Source organism: Pelodiscus sinensis, chromosome 20, assembly GCF_052426305.1.
Source record: "Pelodiscus sinensis isolate ZL-2025 chromosome 20, ASM5242630v1, whole genome shotgun sequence".
NCBI lineage: Eukaryota > Metazoa > Chordata > Testudines > Trionychidae > Pelodiscus > Pelodiscus sinensis.
In genome coordinates, this window is record NC_143071.1 from 7,369,482 (window position 1) to 7,392,242 (window position 22,761).

Below are 22,761 nucleotides of genomic sequence, written 5' to 3' on the forward strand. Positions count from 1 at the left end.
CCCAGTCGGGTTTCATCTGCAGCTTTTGGGGATGTGTTAAACCCCCTCCACATCTATTTCCCCTGTGACCGAGTCCTGAGCGGCTTTCTCCGCCTGCGTCAGACGCATGAGTTCTGTTCGGTGCTGGTGAAGAGTCTTGTCTCTTCTTTTTCCCCACCGGGTTATATTTTCACCAGCCAGGGCAGCTGCCAGCACAGGGGTGGGGAACCTATGGCCGGGGGCTGGATCCAACCTTGGGGAGCCCTTAGAACCCCCTTGTGAACCAGAGTCAGGCAAGCCAGGGATGGATCTGGCCCACAGGCTCTGTCTGATGGGGGAGGAAGTGGCCCCCCCTTTGCACCCCCAGTTGGGGAAATGGCAGCGCAGCTAAGCATTGCCTGGAGGCTTTTCCCCCACCGCTCTGATTGGCCTGCACCTGATCTCCCCTGCCCCCCCCAGCCCACTCCTGTACCCAACCACGTTCCCAGACCCCCCCCCCCCATGCACTCCTACACCCTCCCTCCCATCCAGGCCAGCAACCCCCTCCTGGAACCCCTTATTTTTGGCCCCATGCTCTCATGTCAATGAAGTAGGGGGGGGGGGTTGTATTTGCTTCTCACATGTGTGTGGCCCCCGACTGATTTTTCTGTGGATCAGCGGCCTCACCCCCCACCCAACACAGGCTCCGCACCCCTGTGTCAGAACGAGGGCACTGGAAGCCAAGACTCCTAGGTTCCGTGTGGTCTTGAGTGACTCACTTAGCCTCTCTGTGCCTCAGTTGCTCTAGCTGTGCCTCTCTCCCCTCCCCCACCCATTAAGGGTATGTCTACACTACAGCGCTAATTTGAACTAACTTAATTCGAATTAGTTAATTCGAACTAAGATAATTCGAATTAGCGCATCCAGACTTAAAAACTAGTTCGAATTAGCGTTTTGCTAATTCGAACTAGCATGTCCACACTGAGTGGGCCCTGAAGCGGGGTTAAGGATGGCCGGAAGCAGTGCCAGCAGGGCATCAGATGAGGACTTAGAGCATGGAGCTGCTGCCTCAGGCTAACCGAGGGCTGTGCTTAAAGGGACCCGACCCCCACTCCGGACAGACAGTTCTCAGGGTTCCCCGCTTGCAAAGCAGTCCTGGCTTGGAGTGCCCTGAGTGCCCACACGCAGAACATCACAGCACTCGGCCATCAGCCTGGCTGCACTTGCCACAGGCTGCCATCCGGAGGGAAGGGGGCAATCGGGGGTCTGCAGGAGAACTTCCACCCCCAGAAGCCCGCAGAGCCAGCCCAGTCCTCCCCATCGGGGGCTCGTACTCCATTCCTCCCTCACCTCCTTCCACTTACCCTTCCCTAGCCCCCCTTCCTGATGTACAAAATAAAGAAAACGTGTGGTCAAAAATAGAATCTTTCTTTATTGAACAAAACTGGGGGAGACTGGGAAAAGGAGGTGGGAGAGGGGAAGAGAGAGGGTGGGAGAGGGGAGGGCAACTAAAATGATCAGGGGTTTGGAACAGGTCCCATATGAAGAGAGGCTAAAGAGACTGGGACTTTTCAGCTTAGAGAAGATGAGACGGAGGGGGGATATGATAGAGGTCTATAAAATCATGAGTGGTGTGGAGAGGGTGCATAAAGAAAAGTTCTCCATTAGTTCCCATAATAGAAAGACTAGAGGACACCAAAGGAAAGGAATGGGTAGCAGGCTTCAAACTAGTAACAGAAAGTTCTTCTTCACAAAGCAAAGAGTCAACCTGTGGAACTCCTTGCTGCAGGAGGCTGTGAAGGCTAGAACTAGAACAGAGTTTAAAGAGAAGTTAGATCAAGTCATGGAGGTTGGGTCCATGGAGTGGTATTAGCCAGGGGGTAGAAATGGTGTCCCTGCCCAAAGTTTGTGGAAGGCTGGAGATGGATGGCACGAGACAAATGGCTTGGTCACTGTCTTTGGTCCATCCCCTCCAGGGTATCTAGGGTTGGCTGCTGTTGGCAGACAGGCTACTGGGCTAGATGGACCTTTGGTCTGACCCAGTACGGCCATTCTACGCTCAGGGCTCAGGGTCGGGGGTCTCAGTGGACCACCTTGATTTTCATGCAAACCTGCTCCTGGGTGGCCAGGCTGGCAGGTCTCCTGCCCTAGACGGCCACTTTCCTGTGCCTAGTGCGGAGTTCGTGGACGAGGTCCACGATGTCTGCACTAGACCAGGCGGGTGCCCGCCTCTTGCCGTCCTGGGCAAGCTCCCGAGAGCCGCCAGCCTGGTCCCGGGAAGAAGCGGAGGGCTGAGGGGCATCGGGTGGCTGGCTTATGGCGTGCCAGGTGCAGGGTCTGCTGGCTGGGTGCTGGCAGGCTTGCACCTGGCACGGGCACCGTAGCCAGCCCGTGCCCCTTTAAGGGCTCCGGGGCTGGTAGGGGGGCATACAAGTTTCCCTGGTGGTGCCCAGAGTGGCCACCAGGGAAAGCTGGGGAGGGCTAGCCTCCCACTAGTTCGAATTAAGGGGCTACACAGCCCTTAATTCGATCTAGTAAGTTTGAACTAGGCTTAGTCCTCGTGGAATGAGGTTTACCTAGTTCGAACTAAGCACTCCGCTAGTTCGAATTAAGTTCGAACTAGCAGAGCGCTAGTGTAGCGCCTATGGAAGTTAATTCGAACTAACGTCCCTTAGTTCGAATTAACTTTGTAGTGTAGACATACCCTAACAGACTTCCTTCTGCTGTACTCAGTCAGTGGCCACAGAAGGCGGGTCGGGGCTTTGAAGAGGGGCAGCCCTGTGTAAACGCTATGCAGCCTCCTCAGGGGCAGGCCCAACCCCAGGGATTTCCCCTCCCCTTTCCTCTGGTGGCCCCAAGACTCCATCTGCTGCTTCCTAAGGCTGCATCTGCTCCTTGGCTGGGCCACGTCTCTGGCTGACTTGGACAGCACGGGGGCCAAGGAAACAAGCCAGGGGTGGAAGAGTCGCACGCTGACCCAGGCAGGAAATGTGGCAATGATATTGGCATGACTCATTCGTTTTACAGTCCAGGAGGCAGGAGGCGTTAACCGCCATGGCTAAGCACTAAAAGGCCTTCATGCAACACGGCGTTTTGTCTCCCGCACGCAGCTTAGCCCAGAGGGAAGAGGAGGGCGCTCCATTGATTTTTTCCCTCCTCTGCGTATCACTAGCTCCAATCAGGCGGATGAGAATTTTCCGATTCGTGAAACCACATTGGGAGTCAAATTTACTACTGGATTAAGTGGCTGCCGCTCCCAGCCCTTAATGTTTAAAGTTGTCACATTTCCTCTGGCTAAGAAGGAAATAAAACTCAAAGCCCAGCATGATCGCAAAGGGAAAAGACAGCGTGTAGGCGCCATTCACAAGGGTGGGGTGCAGTGGAAGGTCGAACCACCCCTCCATCAGGGAACTGGGGTCAGAAGATGTTGGAAAAGCCGTTCCGGTTTCTAGCTGCTTGTTTTGATGATCAGGCCAGGAGAGCTGATCTGGATGTTGGTTGCTAATATAATTTATTGACCATAAACTGTGTGCTACCTGGATAAATCACGATAGTTAGACAGCAAACACAGAGCCCTGTCCCTTGATTTCCCATTTATATTTTCTTTGTAATGCTTATGTGGAGGCCCTGGAGTTTTACTCCAGGTGCAAATGATGCAGACAGACAGACAGACAGATGAGGGAGCGTTACAGTCTCGTTCTTCTTTTCACCAACTCGATCATCTGCTATCTCAGACCCGTGTGATTGTTATGCCATTCCTAAGAAAGGGTAAAACGAAGAAAAACGGGGTGCACTTATTCCAGAAGCATTTGCGTTTTGGCAAACAGGAGCCATTTCTGAGGCACCTGATTTTTCAACCGATAGTGCATAAAAGAATTCAAATGACCTATGTATCGCTCCCCAGTATTTTGGTTTGAGTTACGTAGCTGGGGGAAAGGGGTGAGGAAAAGGTTTTGTTGTTTTGTTTTGCACTAACTATGACTTTAGCCCACAGCTTGCCTGGATCTGGCCCTGAGGCTCAGCTTCCCCGCCCCCCACCCCTCCCAGCACTGGGGAGTTCATGTCGGTGCTCCAGTCCCCCCCTGTTGTATCCATGGGCCTGGAGCTCACAAAATCTACTAGCCTGGGCCCCCCTCCGCTCTGGTGTGTGAAGGGAATGTGGGGAGTGTCTTTCTCCTCAGTTGGAGACCACATAAGTGAGGGTTTGGGGGAGTCACATCAGTGAGAGTTTGGAGGGTTTGGGGTTTTTTGTTTGTTTGTTTTTCTCACTTGTCTGCGGCCCCCAGCTGATTTTTCTGTGGGTCAGTGGCCCCAGAACCCCCAAAATTTCCCCATCCCTTATTTTAGCAGTGACTTGCCAGTTGCCCGCCGAAAAACCAAAATTCCTCAGCACAACTGATTTAAAGCTGAGACCAGGATGTGAGAGACATTGTGTGTGACAGTGGCTGTTTCCCCAAAGCAGCTGTCTGCAGCCAGGGAGTCTTTTTGTCAGTCAAGAAATAAAGACAAGGCCAGTTAACAGCTACTTCTAAATGATGGTGAGATTTTCATACGGAGCCCTGAATTTCCTATACGATCAGCATTTCCAGTTTAATTTGGGGAACGTGCCTAGCCATTACGAGCACTTCTAAGCAGGAGGAGGGTAGGAGCTGTTTCACTTGAAGTCAAGGTGACCTAAGTGAATGCTTAAAGTTAAGCATGTGCTTTAAGTGCTTTCCAAAGTGGAGCTGAACACAAAGCTCTGCTTCCTATCAGATGGCTTCACAAGGTTGCAGTCCTGGCAGTTACTGAAGCTAATCTCTCATTGTCTTCAGATAATCTGGGCTACTTTGTGTAATGCCGCATATGGGAGAGCAGGGGGAGGGCAAATGGCAAAACTCCCACTAACTGGGATGCATGTAGGACAGGGCCAAGACGTAGCCGCACTGAAGTTTTCCTGAGCACTGTGGCTTCCATTTAGCGTCGTGTTACTGTCTGGTGTGGAACAGAGAAGTCAATGGACTCTTCACGTGCTAAAAGTTAAGCCTAGGGATCTGCAGAAGGGAGCCTGTTGGAAGTTGGCAGACAAACTCTTTGGCTATGTTGACACTCGCGGCTTCGTGCGCGAGAAATATGCAAATGAGGCTAAGCGTGTGGAATATCGCCGAGCCTCATTTGCCGCCATTTTTGCAGAAGAGGCTCTTGCACCAGAAGGAGCTGTCTACACTGCCCCTTCTTGCACAAGAAAACCCTCTTGCGCAATGCCGTTATTCCTGAAAATAATCGGCATAACGGCATTGCGCACGAGGGGTTTTCTTGCGCAAGAAGGGGCAGTGTAGACAACTCCTTCTGGTGCAAGAGCCTCTTCTGCAAAAATGGCGGCAAATGAGGCTCAGCGATATTCCACACTTAGCCTCATTTGCATATTTCTCACGCAAGAAGCCACGAGTGTAGACATAGCCAAAGAGTTTCTGTTGCAACAGCTTTCTCTCTGTGAGAGAGTTAATGCACACAAAACAGACATAAGACTCTCTCACAGAGAGAAAGCTGTTGCCTGCCATTTCAGACAGACTGATCATTCACTTAATGACCTTAAAACATGCAAATTGCTTCAAAGAGACTTTAACTCCAGACTTCAACGAGAAGCTTCAGAATTGTCATTCATGCTTAAATTTGACACTTTATGTATGGGTTTAAACAAAGACTCTAATTATCTCACCCATTACAAAGATAGCTTCCCCTATTATCACCCCTATGTCACTACCTCACAGAAACTTACCTTCCCTCCTCACCCCCACTCTGTTCTAAAATTTGATTTGTCAGTTTCACATGCGTTCACTTTTTTTTGATTGTATCCCTTTGGTATATATGGTCGTGCCTATTTTCTTCCACAATTTGATCTGAGGAAGTGGGTCTGGCCCACGAAAGCTCATCACCTAATAAACCATCTTGTTAGTCTTTAAAGTGCTACATAGTCCTGTCTTTTGTTGAAACCAGGAAGGGCTTTGTGGATTTAATTTCCCCCGGGGAATCGCTTAGCTACTGTGCCGATGGGTGCCGTAGAAAACTATAGCTAAGCCATGCCTGCTTGTCTTTGATTTTGCATTCATCTGGGAAGGCAATGCAGATGCCCATGTATGCTAAACAAGTTGGTCTTTATAGCTCACCAGGCAAACAAAGCTGCACAAAAAGCTTTGTTTGCAAAATTCAGCATGAGCCTGTATTATGCAGGCAGTGTTGAAATGTGAGGACCAATAGCACGAACAGTAATTTTGCATTCCAGCGTTTTAGGGATTGGCAGTATCTAAGTGGCAGAAGACGCGTCGAGAGAGGAGGCAGGGTGTGGATTTGCTCCAGATTAATAGGGGCTGAGATTTGGAGCGGTTTTGCTCGTTTTTAATTAGACTAATTACAAAAATATGAGCCCCGCGTTGAGACTAAAAAAGATAAAAGACCCAGCCCCAGCTAGCCCTCTGTGAACATAACTGTTGTGAATTAGTGCCATGAAAGAGAAAAGATTTAACACTGGAGCCCACAGAGAGATTAGCAAAGGGGTAACAGCGCAGAGAATTAAAAATGGATCAAGTGTTAACACCGGTGTTTAGAGGGCATTTAGCCATAGGATGCTCCTTCACTCAGAGTGAGTCAGTAAGTGCCTTTGAAAAACCGTAAATCCCTGAACCGTGTTTTGCTGCTGGTGACTCATTCACATTTGCTGGAATCTAGCATGTAGTGAGACGGATTGGTTAATCCAACCCCTCTCAGGAGTCACTGAAATTTACAGCGGGCTTAGTATGAAATCAATTTAGGGAAGCACAAAACCGGCAAAGGGGCTGAACCTAAGAGGTGGTGATCCCTTCATCTTTTCCCGATGCCAACAGGATCGTGATGTCCAATGCACTGTGAGTAGCCAATGGTACTTGGACAGATTTGTACACTATAGGCTACTTTAGCTGCCGATCTAGAGTTACCATCACTCTAGTCTCTGCCCAAGTGGTTCTGTTTAAATTTGCCTAGACTCAGAGCTAGAGAAACCTCCATAAGGGACCTCTGCCCCCTCTGAGCTAGAAAAATATAATTTACAGTCTCCTATGCCACTGCCAGGCTCTCTCGGCTTTGACACACTAAAGGTCCGAGCCAAAGCTCACTAAAGTGGGTTTTACCCATGAAAGCTCATGACTCTTTATATTTTTGTTAGTCTCTAGGTACGTCTACACAGCAGGGTTTGACTCAAAATAAGCTACACAAATTGAGCTATGTCGATTGCGTAGCTTATTTCAAAATTGGGCATGTCTACACAGCCCTTATTTCGAAATAGAGCACTCTTCCTTCGACTTCCCATACTCCTCCTACAATGAGGGTTACAGGAGTCGGAGTAAGAAGTCCTCCAGTAGACACAGACTAAGTTATTTCAGAATAATGCTAGTGATTTCAAAATAATGTTGCTGTATAGATGTACTCTATATAGGGCATGTCTACCCTAGGGAATTATTTAGCAATAACTAAATTTGAAATAACTCCTAAAATAACAAAATTGAAATAGTGTGTCCCCACTACAGGGGAGCCTTGAAATTAGTCCGAGGCAGGCTCCGTTACTGTGGATGTGCTACTTCCACTTAGAGCCCCGGGAAGCACTGAGGAGTAATTACTTCAAATTACTCTGGGGAGTAGTCATTTCGAAATAGCAGCAGCCGAGTCCACTACCGCTATTTTGAAATAATTATTTTGAAATTAGCGTTATTCCCCGAAGAAAGCAGGGGCATGCCTACACTGCACGGCTATTTTGGGGTACCAGAGGTATCCACCCTGCAATTACACAAGCCGCCCGTTATTTCGAAATCTTTTTCGAAATAACAGGCGCGCTATTTTGCCATTCCGGTAAATCTCGTTGCACGAGGGATAACGGATGGCTCGAAATAGTGCGTTACTTCAAAATTTGGTGCTGTGTAGATGCGCCAAATTTCAAAATAAGCTGTTTTGAAATTCAGTCAAAATAAGATACACAATTCGTAGCGCAGCGCAAATTGCATATCTTATTTCGAGTTTAGGGTGCAGTGGAGACACACCTCCGGAGTACAGATTTCACAATAACTGGCCCATTATTTTGAAATAACGGGTTTGATAGCGTGAATGCTCCACTTATTATGAAATAACTCCCTAGTGTAGACCAGGGCTTAGGTGCCACAGGACTACTCATTTTTAAAGTTACAGACTAACGTGGCAACCCGTCTAAGACTTTTGAAAGTCAATAAAACTTTCCCTTGCCTGCAGCAAGCTTTGAAGCAGTCCCTAAGCCAGCACCGTTGAAAGCAGGGGCCCCTCTCAATTAATCACTCTGCAAGTGTTAATTTAGCATGGCACAGGTGCCGGAGTCAGCAGCAGCGACAGGGAACCTTTAAAATATAATGAAAACCCAACTATTGGGTCTGCTTACACCTGGGGACAAACCTGGCTCAGAGCAGAAGGGAACCCAAGTGTAAATGGCTTCATCTTAATCCCAAGAGGGTGTTGGGGGTCGCAGTGTAAGAGACTCAGGATTGCGGCCGATGGCACGGAGATTGTTAGATCAGAGCTGCTAGGTTGCATAGATCTTATCTACACTACGACTAGCACCAGCCGTCCCTTGTGTTCAGAAGTACTGACTTTGCCCTGGGTTTTCAATAGACTTCAACCTCGATGGACAGAAATTTCAGAAGAAAAGGCTGAATTCTAGGAAACAATATCTCTGATCATCACAATCCTGCAAAACCAATATTTTTCAAATAATTCAAAAGCTCTTTAGGTCGATAGGCAGTGGAACTAGGGGTGTGCGGGTGCTGCAGCGCCCGTGCACTCATGGCCCAGCACCTAGGGTACAAGTTGCTACCCTGGGGGCTCTGCTCCCAACCCTTTGCCCAGGGTCCCAGCTGCTGGCCCCATGCTCTGGGGCTTTGCTCAGGCCTCAGCTGGGGGGATGCACAGGGGTGAGGAGACTGGATTTCAACATCCCCACTCTTAAAAATGTTCCTATGCTGCTGTTTAGGTCAGGGGTGGGAAACCTAAGGCCTCAGGTTCAGAAGCAGCCCCCATCTTGCCTGGATCTGGCCCCTAAGGCTCAAGGCTCCCCCTCCTCCCTGCCATCCCTCCATGAGTTACAGGCGTGTTGTGAGCAAGACACGAGAAGTCATTCTTCCGCTCTACTCTGCACTGGTTAGGCCTCAGTTAGAGGATTGTGTCCAGTTCTGGGCACCACATTTCAAGAAAGATGTGGAGAAATTGGAAAGGGTCCAGAGAAGAGCAACAAAAATGATTAAAGGTCTAGAGAACATGACCTATGAAGGAAGGCTGAAAGAATTGGGTTTGTTTAGTTTAGAAAAGAGAAGATTGAGGGGGGACATGATAGCAGTTTTCAGGTATCTAAAGGGGTGTCATAAGGAGGAGGGAGAAAACTTGTTCATCTTGGCCTCTGAGGATAGAACAAGAAGCAATGGGCTTAAACTGCAGCAAGGGAGGTTTAGGCTGGACATTAGGAAAAAGTTCCTAACTGTCAGGGTAGTCAAACAGTGGAATAAATTGCCCAGGGAGGTTGTTGAATCCCCATCTCTGGAGATATTTAAGAGTAGGTTGGATAAATGTCTATCAGGGATGGTCTAGACAGTATTTGGTCCTGCCATGAGGGCAGGGGACTGGACTTGATGACCTCTCGAGGTCCCTTCCTGTCCTAGTATTCTATGAAACTGGAGCACATAAAATCTATTCGCTTGGGCCCCACTAGGTTCTGTTGTGTGAGGGGAATATAAGAAGAGTCTTTCTCAATCCCAATTGGAGACCACGTCAGACAGTGGGTTTCTGTTGTTATTGTTTTGTTTTGTTTTGGGGGGTGATTCTCACTTGTGTGCAGCTGCTAACTGATTTTTCTGCAGGTCAGTGGCCCCTGACCCAAAAACAGGTTCCCTGCCCCTGGGTTAGGCCATGAATAAAAGGGCAGAGAAAAGAATAGAATCATAGACTAGAATTTTGGAACCGTAAGGGACCTCAAGAGGTCATCAAGTCCAGCCCCCTGCCCTCATGGCAGGATGAAGCATCTTGATAGCTGTTTATCTAACCTGCTCTTAAATATCTCCAGTGAGGGAGATTCCACAACCTCCCTGGGCAATTTATTCCAGTGTTTAACCACCCTGACAGGAAGTTTTTGCTCAGGTCCAACCTAAACCTCCCTTGCTGCAATTTAAGCCCCTTGCTTCTTGTCCTTCTTGGTTCTTCTAGCCCCTTTTACACTCTTTCCAAAGGTCTTCCAAAGGGCAAGAGACTGGGAGAGACACAGACGGGGGTGTGTGTGGAATGTGCATTTCCTAGTTCCAAGACAGAAAGTGCTCTGTGGAGGCCGAGGGCTGTGTGTCTCCCCAGCATGTGCAGAGGGACAGATGGGCCTCGGCGTTCTTGTAGCTGTGAACAGTTCACGTTGGATGAAGTTGTTAGGAAACGCAGGTGTCAGGATAAATCAGGACACCCCACAGGGATCGAGCTTTGCACCCTCTGAACTTCTCGCCCAAGCACAATTTAGAGCAAACAAGGGGCTAGTCTAAATTACACCCAACTTGAATGGCTGCCCAAAACAGTCAGAACATAGGGCACTCCAGCTTCTATCTATAACAATGCGTGGGCAGCAATGAAATCCAGATAAGATTGCCCTTGGAGCCCTGTACCCATGGATTCCCCATCCCACCTCCCCACTGGGATTTTGACAGCATATGGGACTAGAATACAGCCCAGAATCAGGTACAAAACACCCTGTAATACAAAGTATGGGAACTCCGGCAGAATTCCTCTTTCTGAAGTATCTTTTCCCCCTCTAAATGGTCGAGCAGGGGTTAAAAATCACTGTCCGGACTCTCAAGCGGCAGCTCCATTGACAGCAACGTCTCCCACCTGTGAATCAGGTCAGTCCGCTTAGCTTTGCGAAACATTAAGCGTCAGTCCCTTTGTCTACTAAAAATACAATTTTCCTTTTACCTTTTCTGCTAATTTTTTGTCCCTTCGGCTGGAACAATGTAACTAGCGCAGCCGAATCACTCGCCCTTTTGTTTGGATTCAGCGCCTCGTCCACTCCCCTTCCTCGGACTCAGGGTTCAGCAAGGGGCTTCGTTGTTATACAGGCATCACCAGCAGGGACCCCTCTTTCTCACTGAGCATCCTAGGGGCAGCCTTTGCTCACCAGTCACTGCACCCTTTGGCTTGTGTGGGCTGCAGAGGAAAAGTTCAATCCACAACAACCAATTGTTTTGTCTATGGAAAGGTTTGGATTTTGATGTTTAGCAAGATCCTTTCAAATAGCCCCAAACCTACCTTCTGAACTGCCGCTGGCTCCAGCCCACGTCCAACTGGGGCTGGGGGTCTCTATTTCCCTAAATCCTAGGGACCCTGGTTCCCTGTCCCGACTTACTCCAGGGAAAGGCCCGACCCAAAAAACAATCCTTACTCTGGAAACACATTTACTTACACGCCTGATTGCCCATAAGCACCTGTTGCAACCGCATTGAAACAAGCCCCCTTAAATACCAAGTTAAGTGCTTTTCTGGGTCTGGTGTAAGTGGGATGAAGCCAGGCTAATTCAACCTGTCCAAGCCCCTTTTCTATCTGTGCATCCAGCTGCCTGGGCAAATTTTCCTCATGGCTCCGGGTCCAAAGTGAGAGAAGGAGCCAAGCACCCAGCATTCCCGCTGCCCTGCTGTTCTCCGTAGGCCCTGCCCCTGCCATTGACTGTTATTTCATTTCTTTTGCTTAACTTCAAGCTTAAGCCTTTGAGGCAGGGAGGATTTTAGGCAGGGGCCCCTCCCGCCTCGGCTGCCTTCTGGTGGGGGGGGAACGGACTCCTGGCCTCTGCAGGGTGGATGAAAAACCTGCCAGAAATTGGGGGCACAGAGAAACCAGGTCCTGGGGGGTGGAAGTTCAGAGGCAGGGGCTAGGGCAGGTCGTGAACCCCTGGGCACCTGGGGGAGGAAGGTGAAAGGCAGGGCCTGCTGCCAGCTCCCCACCCCCGTATGGACCGGAGCCAGGAGACGGGGCCCTGCTGAGCGGCTAGACCCCCTCCCCTGGCCACCCTCTCCGCGCTCCACGGGCGGGCAGGGCACTTCCGCAGCACCCCGCGGAGCGCTTGGGCGGGGGCTGCGCTGCGAGGGGAGCTGGCCGGGGATCCGGGCTGGCGGAGGGGGTGGCTAGCGCCGAATACCTCCCCCTGGAGCGGAGCCAGGCGCGCTCTGGGCACCGCTGCCCGGGCGCCGGGGAGGGGGGCGAGGCTGTGGCAAGGTGCGGGCTGCGCGCCCGCGCTCCCCGCGGCTCCGGCTGAGCGCGCAGGGAAGCCGGGACCCTCGGCGCGTCTCGCCGGGCGCTCACCTGCTGCCGCCGCCCCCCGCCCTTCCCCGGGGGCGCCCCCGGCCCGGCTCCCTGCCCCGCGGACCCCCTCTGGCCGCGCCGCCTGCCCTTGCGCCCCAGCCGGCGGCGCCCCGCGCTCCCCCATGCCGTGGATCCGGCGGGACCGGCTGCTCATCCTGCTGCTGCTCGGGGCGCTGCTCAGCGCCGATCTCTACTTCCACCTCTGGCCCGAAGTGCGGCGGCAGCTGGTGGGGGCCGGGCCGGGCTGCCCCTGCCGCCCCGCGCCGGCCGCCGCCTCCCCGAGCGCCCGGGCGCGCAGCCCGCCCGGGGATGGGGGCTCCAAGCTGCGGCGGCTCTTCGCTCACCCGCTCTACCGCGCCCCGGAGCCGCCGGCGCGGGGGCCGGAGGAGAGGCTGCTCAGCCGGCAGGAGGCGGTGCGCTACTACCGCAGGAAGATGGCCCGCTGGAACAGGTGCGTCCCGCCCGGGTCCCCTCCAGCCCGGGGGCAGGCTCCTACCTCGTCCTGGGGGCCCGGGGCAGTCTCCTCCCCCCCCGAACGGAAACCCAGGTACCCCCATGCCCAGTGCCATGGTACCCCCTCCCATGCCCAGGTACCCCCATGCCCAGTGCCATGGTACCCCCTTCCATGCCCAGGTACCCCCATGCCCAGTGCCATGGTACCCCCTCCCATGCCCAGGTACCCCCATGCCCAGTGCCATGGTACCCCCTTCCATGCCCAGGTACCCCCATGCCCAGTGCCATGGTACCCCCTTCCATGCCCAGGTACCCCCCATGCCCAGTGCCATGGTACCCCCTCCCATGCCCAGGTACCCCCATGCCCAGTGCCATGGTACCCCCTCCCATGCCCAGGTACCCCCATGCCCAGTGCCATGGTACCCCCTTCCATGCCCAGGTACCCCCATGCCCAGTGCCATGGTACCCCCTCCCATGCCCAGTGCCATGGTACCCCCTCCCATGCCCAGGTACCCCCATGCCCAGTGCCATGGTACCCCCTTCCATGCCCAGGTACCCCCATGCCCAGTGCCATGGTACCCCCTCCCATGCCCAGGTACCCCCATGCCCAGTGCCATGGTACCCCCTTCCATGCCCAGGTACCCCCATGCCCAGTGCCATGGTACCCCCTTCCATGCCCAGGTACCCCCATGTCCAGTGCCATGGTACCCCCTTCCATGCCCAGGTACCCCCCATGCCCAGTGCCATGGTACCCCCTTCCATGCCCAGGTACCCCCCATGCCCAGTGCCATGGTACCCCCTCCCATGCCCAGGTACCCCCATGCCCAGTGCCACGGTACCCCCTCCCATGCCCAGGTACCCCCCATGCCCAGTGCCATGGTACCCCCTTCCATGCCCAGGTACCCCCATGTCCAGTGCCATGGTACCCCCTTCCATGCCCAGGTACCCCCCATGCCCAGTGCCATGGTACCTCTCCCAGTCCCAGGTACCCTCTCCCATGCCCCATGCCAGCACGGGGGCTCATGCCCACTCCAGCGCTCCTGGCAGACACCCACCCTCCTCCACCTGCCTGGCTTCCTAGGGGCATCTGCTTTGCTCTCAGATCTCTCAGCTCCGTCTGTCCCTGGCCCCAGAGCCTCCCTGCGGGATACTCAAACTTCACCATTCACCTTCCTCTGGGGCAGAGCCCACCCTGCCAGCAGGGACAGTGGCCAGATGGAGAGGAGTCCTCCCCAGCCCAAAGCACAGCTGGTCTCGCCACACCCTGTGACGTCCATTGGGACCCCTGTAGGGCCATTCTCCAACCCAGCTGTGCTGGCAGCCTCGGAGCTCCTCTCCCTGTCTGGGCAGCTCTTCTCCAACGTCTCAAGTCTGATTTCTTGAGGCAAAACAAGGCGTTAGCCCAGGTTTGCGTGGGCAGGGGGGTGACAGCCGAGTGCTGTCCGTGGTGGGTGGAATCTGCGAGACACCTTCATTCAAGTGCAGGGCTCTTGATTTAGAGAGTTGAGTTGAGACTCCTGCTGCTTATGGCCCTCAGGTCCGTAACGGCCCCTATCACAACTTGGCAATAGGGACTGATGCTGAGCCTCCTTTCCTCCCCTCCCCCCACCGCCCACACACACACTCCTTCTGGGTACTGGGTGCCTTGGCTGACCCAGGAGAAGGAGCGCTGCAGCTGCCTACCCACTGGAAAACACCTAGCCAGCAGCCCCTCTTGTAGCATCCCCCCCAGGCAGGATGGAGGAGTCAGGGGGCTCAGACAATCCACGATGGTAGAGGGATGCAGATGTGGAACTAGGTGTCTATTGGGGGATGGGTTTTGCAGTTGTCAATGCTTTCTGGCCAAGCCTCTCAATGAAATTCATAAGCACCGGACTGGTTTGTGACCCCTCCCCCCTCCCCTTCTCCTACTTTCTGCTTAAGCACCACACCAGCTGACAGCCAGAAGGGCCTGGGGTGGAACTGTGGAAGTGTCTCCTACTCTAGCATCCTCCTACAGATCCCCCCCAAAGGCCCTGTGGGGGAGATATGAAGCCAGTCTGTAGAAGCTGCCTCTGACTCCCCGCTACGGCTGCCTCTGCAGTGATAGAGGCCCAAACAGAAGCAATGTAGCTTCTGCTACAGCAATGCTGCCAGGAGGGTGCTGAGCAGTGGCTGGCCCTGCTGGATGACTCCTGCTGCCCCAGAGAAAGGGTGCCTGTCTCATACTTTTCTGGGAGCCATAAGGTTGGGAGCAGGAGAAGCCTCCACATTTATTTTCCCCCTTCCAGCAAAAGGCATGGCTGAAGGTAGAAGGTAAGAGCATAAGAATGGCCATACTGGGTCAGTTGGCACACATAAGAATGGCCAGACCAAAGATCCATCTAGCCCAATACCCTGTCTTCTGACAGCAGCCAATGCCAGATGCCCCAGAGGGAGTGAACAGAACTGGGAATCATCATGTGATCCCTCTCCTGTCATCCATTTCCAGCCCGACAGGCTAGGGACACCATTCCTACCCATCCTGGCTAATAGGTATTGAGGGACCGGACCTCCATGAATGTATCTCATTCTTTTTTGAACCCTGTTAAAGTCTTGGTCTTCACAACGTCCTCTGGCAAGGAGTTCCACAGGTTGACTGTGCGCTGCATGAAGCAAAACTTCCTTTTTTTTTGTTTTAAAGCTGTTAACGCCTCCAAGCCCCTAGAGGATTTATCCTGGGAGGGGTGATCTCGTCTCTCAACACGCTTGGGCTGAGTGTTATTCATATCATCCCAGGTTGGCTGCTGGGATTGCTGAAGCAAAGCAACGGGCTGATTTTTCTAAGGTTCTGACCCACACACACCCTACCCCAGCTCCCATTTATTGCAAGCCCTGGAGGCCTTTGGAAAAAAACAAGTTGTAAATATCTTGCCCAAGGTCGGATGGGCCAGGAGTCTGTGACAAAGCAGGGAATCTGACCCCGGTTCCCTGACTCCCAGAAGACCTTCCCTGCCCTCCTCATTAAACAGCCCCACAGAGCTACAGTCATGACAGTTTCTCCCATAGAAAGCAAGACAATTAGATTCCTCTCTGTGCTTGAAACCAAACCAATTGTGGCTGGGACCGAGCCTAGTCCGATGAATTCCCTTTTATCTCACTAGGACAGAGTACGTGGAGCAGGCGTCCGGATGGGGCCCTAGCAATGAAAATAAGCAATTGACTCTTCTAAAAACAAAAGTCACTGAACTAAAACAAAACCTGTGTCGGGGGGCGGGAGGCCGTATGCCAACATACGCTGAGAAAACAACCTGAGTAAATGCCGTCATTGTGCTTCGCTAGCTACTTACCTGCCACCTTTAAACCCCAGAGTCACTTTTTCTGCGTGACTTTTCGACAGCACCTATGCAGCCAAAATCATCCTCACGAACATGCCGGTGTCTCGCTTTGGAGCACGCGCGGCCACACCATGCTGCTGACGTGTCACAATGTTGTAATTTTTTTTTCCCGCAAAGAAACGATCTTGGATCCGGAAGATGAATGGAAACTTGGTTTGGATCAGTGCTGCAAACTGTATCGAACCCCTGGGAGGGGTGTAAGTCTAGAGAGAAACAGCCCCGAAGGGCCCGATCCTGCCGTCCCTCTGGAGTCAAGGGCAACAGAGTCATTGATTTCAGAGGGCATGGGCCCCGGGTGCATTGTTACAACAGGGCCCCGGGTGCATTGTTACTACAGGGCCCCGGGTGCATTGTTACTACAGGGCCCCGGGTGCATTGTTACAACAGGGCCCCGGGTGCATTGTTACTACAGGGCCCCGGGTACATTGTTACAACAGGGCCCCGGGTGCATTGTTACTACAGGGCCCCGGGTGCATTGTTACTACAGGGCCCCGGGTGCATTGTTACTACAGGGCCCCTGGTGCATTGTTACTACAGGGCCCCGGGTGCATTGTTACTACAGGGCCCCGGGTGCATTGTTACAACAGGGCCCCGGGTGCATTGTTACAACAGGGCCCCGGGTGCAATGTTACTACAGGGCCCCAAGTGCATTGTTACTACAGGGCCCCGGGTGCATTGTTACAACAGGGTTCCGCGGAGCTGCTTTCACGTTTCAGAGCCATTTGCTTAAACAGCATCAAATAAAAATCCCCGGATGGCACGCCAGCTTGCCTCCAGGAATTAAAGTGGATAGCAAACTAAAAGGGTGATTAAGCAGAACCCTAACTGCATGAGGAGCCTGCTCCCTCGGTGCCTTTCCCCTCTGGCTCTCCAAGCACTTCAAAGACATTCCTTAACAAGGCCTCCCACTCCCCTCTGGTGCTCACGCCGCTCCGTTTACACATGGGGAAACTGAGGCAGCAAGCGGCGCAGTGACCACGTCTGTGCAGAGCGGGGGACAAGGCGAGAAGCACTTCCCTGCTGTAACCATTAGACCACCTCTCCTCCGTCTGAGACACTCTGGTCCCAAGGAAGTAATAGGAGGAGTGCCCACCTATGTCCCTTTGTCCTTCCCTGGCCCATTTTCTTGTGATGGTGCCTGTTTCCATGGCATACGGCAATACACCCTGCGAGGCTGCACAAACACACCCTTGCTTTCACGCGTGTGTTCTTTTGGGAGACTGAGGACGCCACCCCTTTGTTACTGCTGCAGTCCCAACCATTTCCTGCCCCCGTCCCTCCAGTTTTTCTGGCCCATTGGATGCTCCTGCCCGCCCTCTCCACCCACCCTCTTGCTGTCACAGCAAGAAAGCCTGGCCCTTGCTGGAAAGGAATTGCAGCAAGACATCTGGGCAGGCTTTCAGAAGTGACAGTTGTGCAGAAAGGCAGGGGGCGTAAACTGGCAGCCGTCTGCGTGGCGTGCTGCCTAACAGCAGTTTGTGAGGGGGAGGAGGAGGAGGAGGAGGGGAGGAAAGAGGGGGTGTGGGCAGGAAGAGCCAGGAGTTAGGGAAAGAGACAGGACAGGGAGGGAAACGTGTGGCAGCATGAGAAGTGGTGGGGAATTTTCCCACAAACCCCCGGAAAATGCTGAGTCATCGCCACTGACACTGCTCCCAGGAAAGCAGCTTTCGACTTTGCCAAAACTGCCAATTTGGAGAAAATCAGTTTCGAAATGGCTACAATGTCCTGGCTCAGCATTGACTGAACAAGATGTTTTATTTGCCTTCTTCCAAACAACGTTTGGCTTGACATTTGATTGTATTTATACTCGAAGAAAAAAGTTTTTTTCTTAAAAAAAAAAAAAAAAAAAAAAAAAAATAAAAGGTTGAAATTGAAACAAAAGGGGATTGGCCTGAGAAGATTTTTTTTTTTCAAACTATCAGTTCATGAAAAATGTGGAGCTTTCCATTTGGGGGTTGGCTCATCTTCAAAGTCTGAAAATCTCTCGTGGGACAGGTGCCCAGTTTCTGGCAGTGGCTAAGGGGGAGACCTGGTATTCTGGAGCGTGCCAGTTATGGCTTACATGGAAGAACCAAGCAGCTGGGGAGTAAAATTTGGTCATAGCTGGTCCCTAGAGAGATGCAGTTTATTCTGTGCCATGCTACCCACTCCCAAAACGTTCAGCCCAAAGAAGATCACGTGAGAAAGGGGATCAATAGCCTTTAGCACATGCTCAGGGAATGGTGATCCGTATTGCAACACCGACACCCAGTTCAGCGTAATTAACAGTCCCTGTGCGGGAGCTACACAGGCTCATGATTCATGCTTGCTGTCTAATTAATCTTCAGGCGCCACTACATAGATCCTAGCAAGCATCACTTCCTTGCCACCCACTAGGTCTGCTGTGAAGGGAATCCTACCCCTGGTGTTCTGAAGAGCATTTAGCCATTCTGATGGGCTCTCTCGGGACGTTGGAACCGGCTTTCCAGCAAGCAGCAGTTGTGAAGCAGTCGACACACACAAGCTTTGCGCAATCCAACTTCTTTATGGTCTTTTAGATCTAATCAGGCAAAGCACAGACGAGTACGGGCCATACAAAACAATGCACACTAAACACATGGCCCTGCCTCAGTTTCCTCACTGCTCTCTGAGCTTCAGAGGGGCAGCCGCATTAGTCCGTAACTTTGAAAACAATGAATAGTCCTATGGCACCTTAGAGACACACACACAAAAATATATGTAGAGTTTCATGCTCTTTCGCGGGCAAAACCCACCTCTTCAGATAAAATGATCTTAAGTGGAGAAAAAAGGGGGCCCCTCCGAATAAGACGGGAGAGGGAGAAAAAATTACCCTGTCATCTGGGTGCTAACAAGGCTAATTGAGTTGACTGGATGTGGCCCATCTCTTTGAGATGAAGTATGAGTCTGTTTGGGTATGTCTACGCTTGCAGCCTATTTCGGAATAGAGCTGCAAATGTAGGCATTCGGAATTGCAAATCAAGCCCAGGATTTAAATATCCCGTGCTTGATTTGCATCTTCCCAGCTGGGCGCCATTTTTGAAATTTACAAGCCTGGACTAACTGCCCGTGTCTACACGCGGCAGTGAAACGGGCGTTCGAAATAAAGCCCTAGTTCCAACTACCTGTGAAACCTCATTGCAGGAGGAATAACAGATGGTTCGAACTAGGGCTTTATTTCGAACGCCCGATTCACTGCCGCATGTAGACACGGGCACTTAGTCCGGGCTTGTAAATTTCAAAAAAAAAATGGCACCCGGCCGGGAAGATACAAATCAAGCGCGGGATATTTAAATCCTGGGCTTGATTTGCAATTCCGAACGCCTACATTTGCAGCCCTATTCCGAAATAAGCTGCAAGCGTAGACATACCCTTTGATTGGCCAGAGTCCTCCAGGCCATGGGGGATCAGGAATACAGGCAGGGCTCTCTCACCCCAGGCTGCAACTCCCCTTCCTCAACTGGAGAATACCCCCCTACACCCTAAATTAGCAAATCAGCTTCTGTCCTTTTAAAATCTTCACTCCCTACACTCCCACAGAGGGGACTGCCTTGCCAGGTTCCCCACATGAACGCAAACCCCTCTGAGGTGACTCCGTTGCCAAAGAGAGTTGGCGCCGGCTAAACCAGTTCTTCTGGGCATCCTGGGTCAAGAGGGAGCGTATTTCCAGTGACTGGGTACGTAAGAGCCAAATGGCCTCATTCTTATTCTTTTGCCCCCATTCTTTGGCGTGTTCAGCCCCCCTCAGAGGCTAACAGGCCACAGAGGAGGCAAATGGCTGCCCCTTTGCAATTTGCTGCCTGAGGCAGCCCCGGGGGGAGGTTCATCGCCTCCCCCAGAATATGTACAGACAATCCTTCCTGTGATAGCCACCCGCTCGCTGTAACTGGCCCTGGGCCACAGATCAGCTTTACCACCGCATTTGTTATCTCTAGGTCAGTGGAAGTCATGCTGACCTGGGCCAAGGTCAGAGTTTCTTAGCTCCTATGAAAGCTCCTTCGCCTGCTGGAGTCAAGCCAGCTCCTAGTCTCCCTCCCGCCATTTTCAGTCTTACACTTCGGTTGCTACCGCAGCCTCCTGCTGCATTCGTGATCCAGACCCACAGTCCCGGAAGCTTGGACTAACAGAGGACCCGGGTGTTTGCTCCCAGTCCTGTCACCTTCAACACTATAGACTCACCTGGGCTTGCTACCTGTGGCAACACACCCTTGGCTTGTGTACATAGGGTGTGATGCTTCAAAAAGGCGGATACAATTCTGGAGGCTTAGTCCCATTTTCAAACGTGATTTAGGCACTTAGGTTCTGAAGTCCAATTAATTTTCATTAGGATTTAGGCTCGTAAGGCCGGGATCCTCAGTTATTGAAGCACCTCTTGATTTCAATGGGAGTTGGGCACCTAAATTCTTTTGAGGATGGGGCTTAAGTGCATGAGTGATAACACACACTTGCCTACATTGGTTAGAAGAGCAATGGCAGCTAAACAGCTAACTCATTTAGGCACGCTCAACAAGCCATCTGTCACATTTCACAAAGGAGCCTAGGATCCTAAATCCCTTGGGTTCAATGTTGCTTGTAAGCTGTGTGCTTGTGCAGCTGCTCAGGAGAAATTCCAGTGCTGCCCAGCTGATTAACAGATTACTCAGTGCTAGGTTTATGTGTCTCCTGGTGGTGCACATTTCTACATGCCTGGGTGAACATAACAAAACTTATTCTGCACATGTATGGAAAAAAAATCCATACATGGTTGGAAAAGGTTGGCAGGAGCATTGATCACAAAACATATATAAATACATGCACAAGATGGAAATACTATATAAATAAAAACATTCAGTGTTCATTATATGTAAAACCTGAGTGGGGTTTTTCAAAAGGGATTTAGGCTTTAGGAGCCCAAAAATCCCATTGATAGTAGAGGTTATTTAGACGCCTACATGCTGACATTACTTTTGGAAGTGAGATGTAGGTACCTAAATCAGCTAGGCCTTGCAATGCTGAGTGTGGTAGCCTCTAAATACCTTTAACATCTGGGCCTTCAGCATTGTGGACTATATCAAGCCCTGACTCTTTCTGCGGAAATACCATCTTTTGCGTGTTTTTTCAGGGCAGCCTTATCCCAATCCCACATTCTTGCATAGGAGCCATGATAGGGGGCTTTGAGTGAGGCAGTCTGCATGGTGCTGGGTTTCAAAATGCACCATCTCTTAGAGATGCCGTTGTCTGGAAGAAGTCCCTCCCGTGTGCAGACGAAGTCTATCGCGGTGGGGCTGTGCTGCTCCTCAGCTTTCAGCCAGAGCAGGTCGGAACATTCCAATGACGAGGGAAAATGGAAACATGGGAGTTGTTTTGAGTGTGTTTTCCAGCCAGTTCAGCTTGTGCGTGCAAACACCTGTACGTCTCTGGCCACTAGTGCGCACATTAGACACCAGAATAATCTCTTAGGCAGTGAAAGTCCCACTGAATTACTCTCATATACAACAGTGCCTATAAAACGGGAGACATACAAATAGACAGGGCAAAGACTAGATGGGTTCCCAAATGGGGGGGGGGAGCGAGCCCCCCGGGGGTCATGAAGAAATTCCAGGGGGGGCGTAAGGTGGCCAGCCGCCACCACCCCCGGTCAACCCCATCCCTCCCCTCCCCCACCCTAAGTTTTGCTGCTATTTTTATTTTTCGGCCCCCGTCAGTTCCTTTTTTTGTTGTTGTCGTTGCTCAACAAGTTTTGCTGTTATGGGGGGGGGGGAGCATGAGGGTTTCTCAAAATTCAAAAAGGGGGCGTGATGCCGAAAAGTTTGGGAACCCCTGGACTAGACAATACTGTGTAGGGGAGAGTTTTGTGCTGGCGGAGGGGTAGATTCGCTCGCTCAGTGGCGCTTTCATTTCTTTCACGTTTTGTTCTAGGCCAGTGGCTCTCAAAGTGTGGTCCGCGGACCATGACCGTCGTGCAGGCGGGCGGCAGGCTCAGGGCTGCTCCCGCCTGCAGCGCAAAGACAGCACGGGCGCTCCAGCCCCGCACGACCCCTGTGAGGGTGGCTTCCCGCTGCAGAGCAGGGAGCTCTGAACCAGGCAGGCTGGATCTGTATAAAACTATGGTACGCCCACATCTTGAATACTGTGTACAGATGTGGTCTCCTCACCTCAAAAAAGATATTTTGGCCTTGGAAAGGGTTCAGAAAAGGGCAACTAAAATGTTTAGGGGTTTGGAACGGGTCCCATATGAGGAGAGGCTAAAGCGACTGGGACTTTTCAGTTTAGAAAAGAGGAGACTGAGGGGGGATATGATAGAGGTCTATAAAATCACGAGTGGTATGGAGAGGGCCGATAAAGAAAAGTTATTTATTAGTTCCCTAAATAGAAGAACTAGAGGACACCAAATGAAATTAATGGGGAGCAGGTTTAAAACGAATAAAAGAAAGTTCTTCTTCACACAGCGTGTAGTCAACCTGTGGAACTCCTTGCCAGAGGAGGTTGTGAAGGCTAGGACTATAACAGAGTTTAAAGAGAAGCTAGATAATTTCACAGAGGTTAGGTCCATAAAAGGCTATTAGCCAGGGGATAAAATGGTATCCTTGGCCTCTGTTTGTCAGAGGCTGGAGAGGGATGGCAGGAGACAAATCGCTTGATCATTGTCTTCGGTCCACCCTCTCTG

At 51.8% G+C, this 22,761-nt stretch overlaps 1 protein-coding gene and 1 long non-coding RNA gene across 2 annotated transcripts in view; one reads left to right on the forward strand and one right to left on the reverse strand.

The window, feature by feature from the left end:
- Positions 1-1,441: 1,441 nt before the first annotated feature.
- On the reverse strand, positions 1,442-16,209 carry LOC112544434 (uncharacterized). The gene is made up of 3 exons (XR_003087761.3): positions 16,071-16,209; positions 10,930-11,160; positions 1,442-3,716 (listed from the first exon to the last, which is right to left on the reverse strand). It is a non-coding gene; the product is annotated as an uncharacterized LOC112544434 (long non-coding RNA).
- FAM20A (FAM20A golgi associated secretory pathway pseudokinase) overlaps positions 12,038-22,761 on the forward strand; it is a 52,664-nt gene continuing 41,940 nt past the window's right edge. The window contains exon 1 of the mRNA XM_075903987.2: positions 12,038-12,760. Within this exon, the coding sequence (XP_075760102.2) occupies positions 12,432-12,760 (329 nt within the window). The 5' untranslated portion in view covers positions 12,038-12,431. The remainder of the gene's footprint in view (positions 12,761-22,761) is intronic.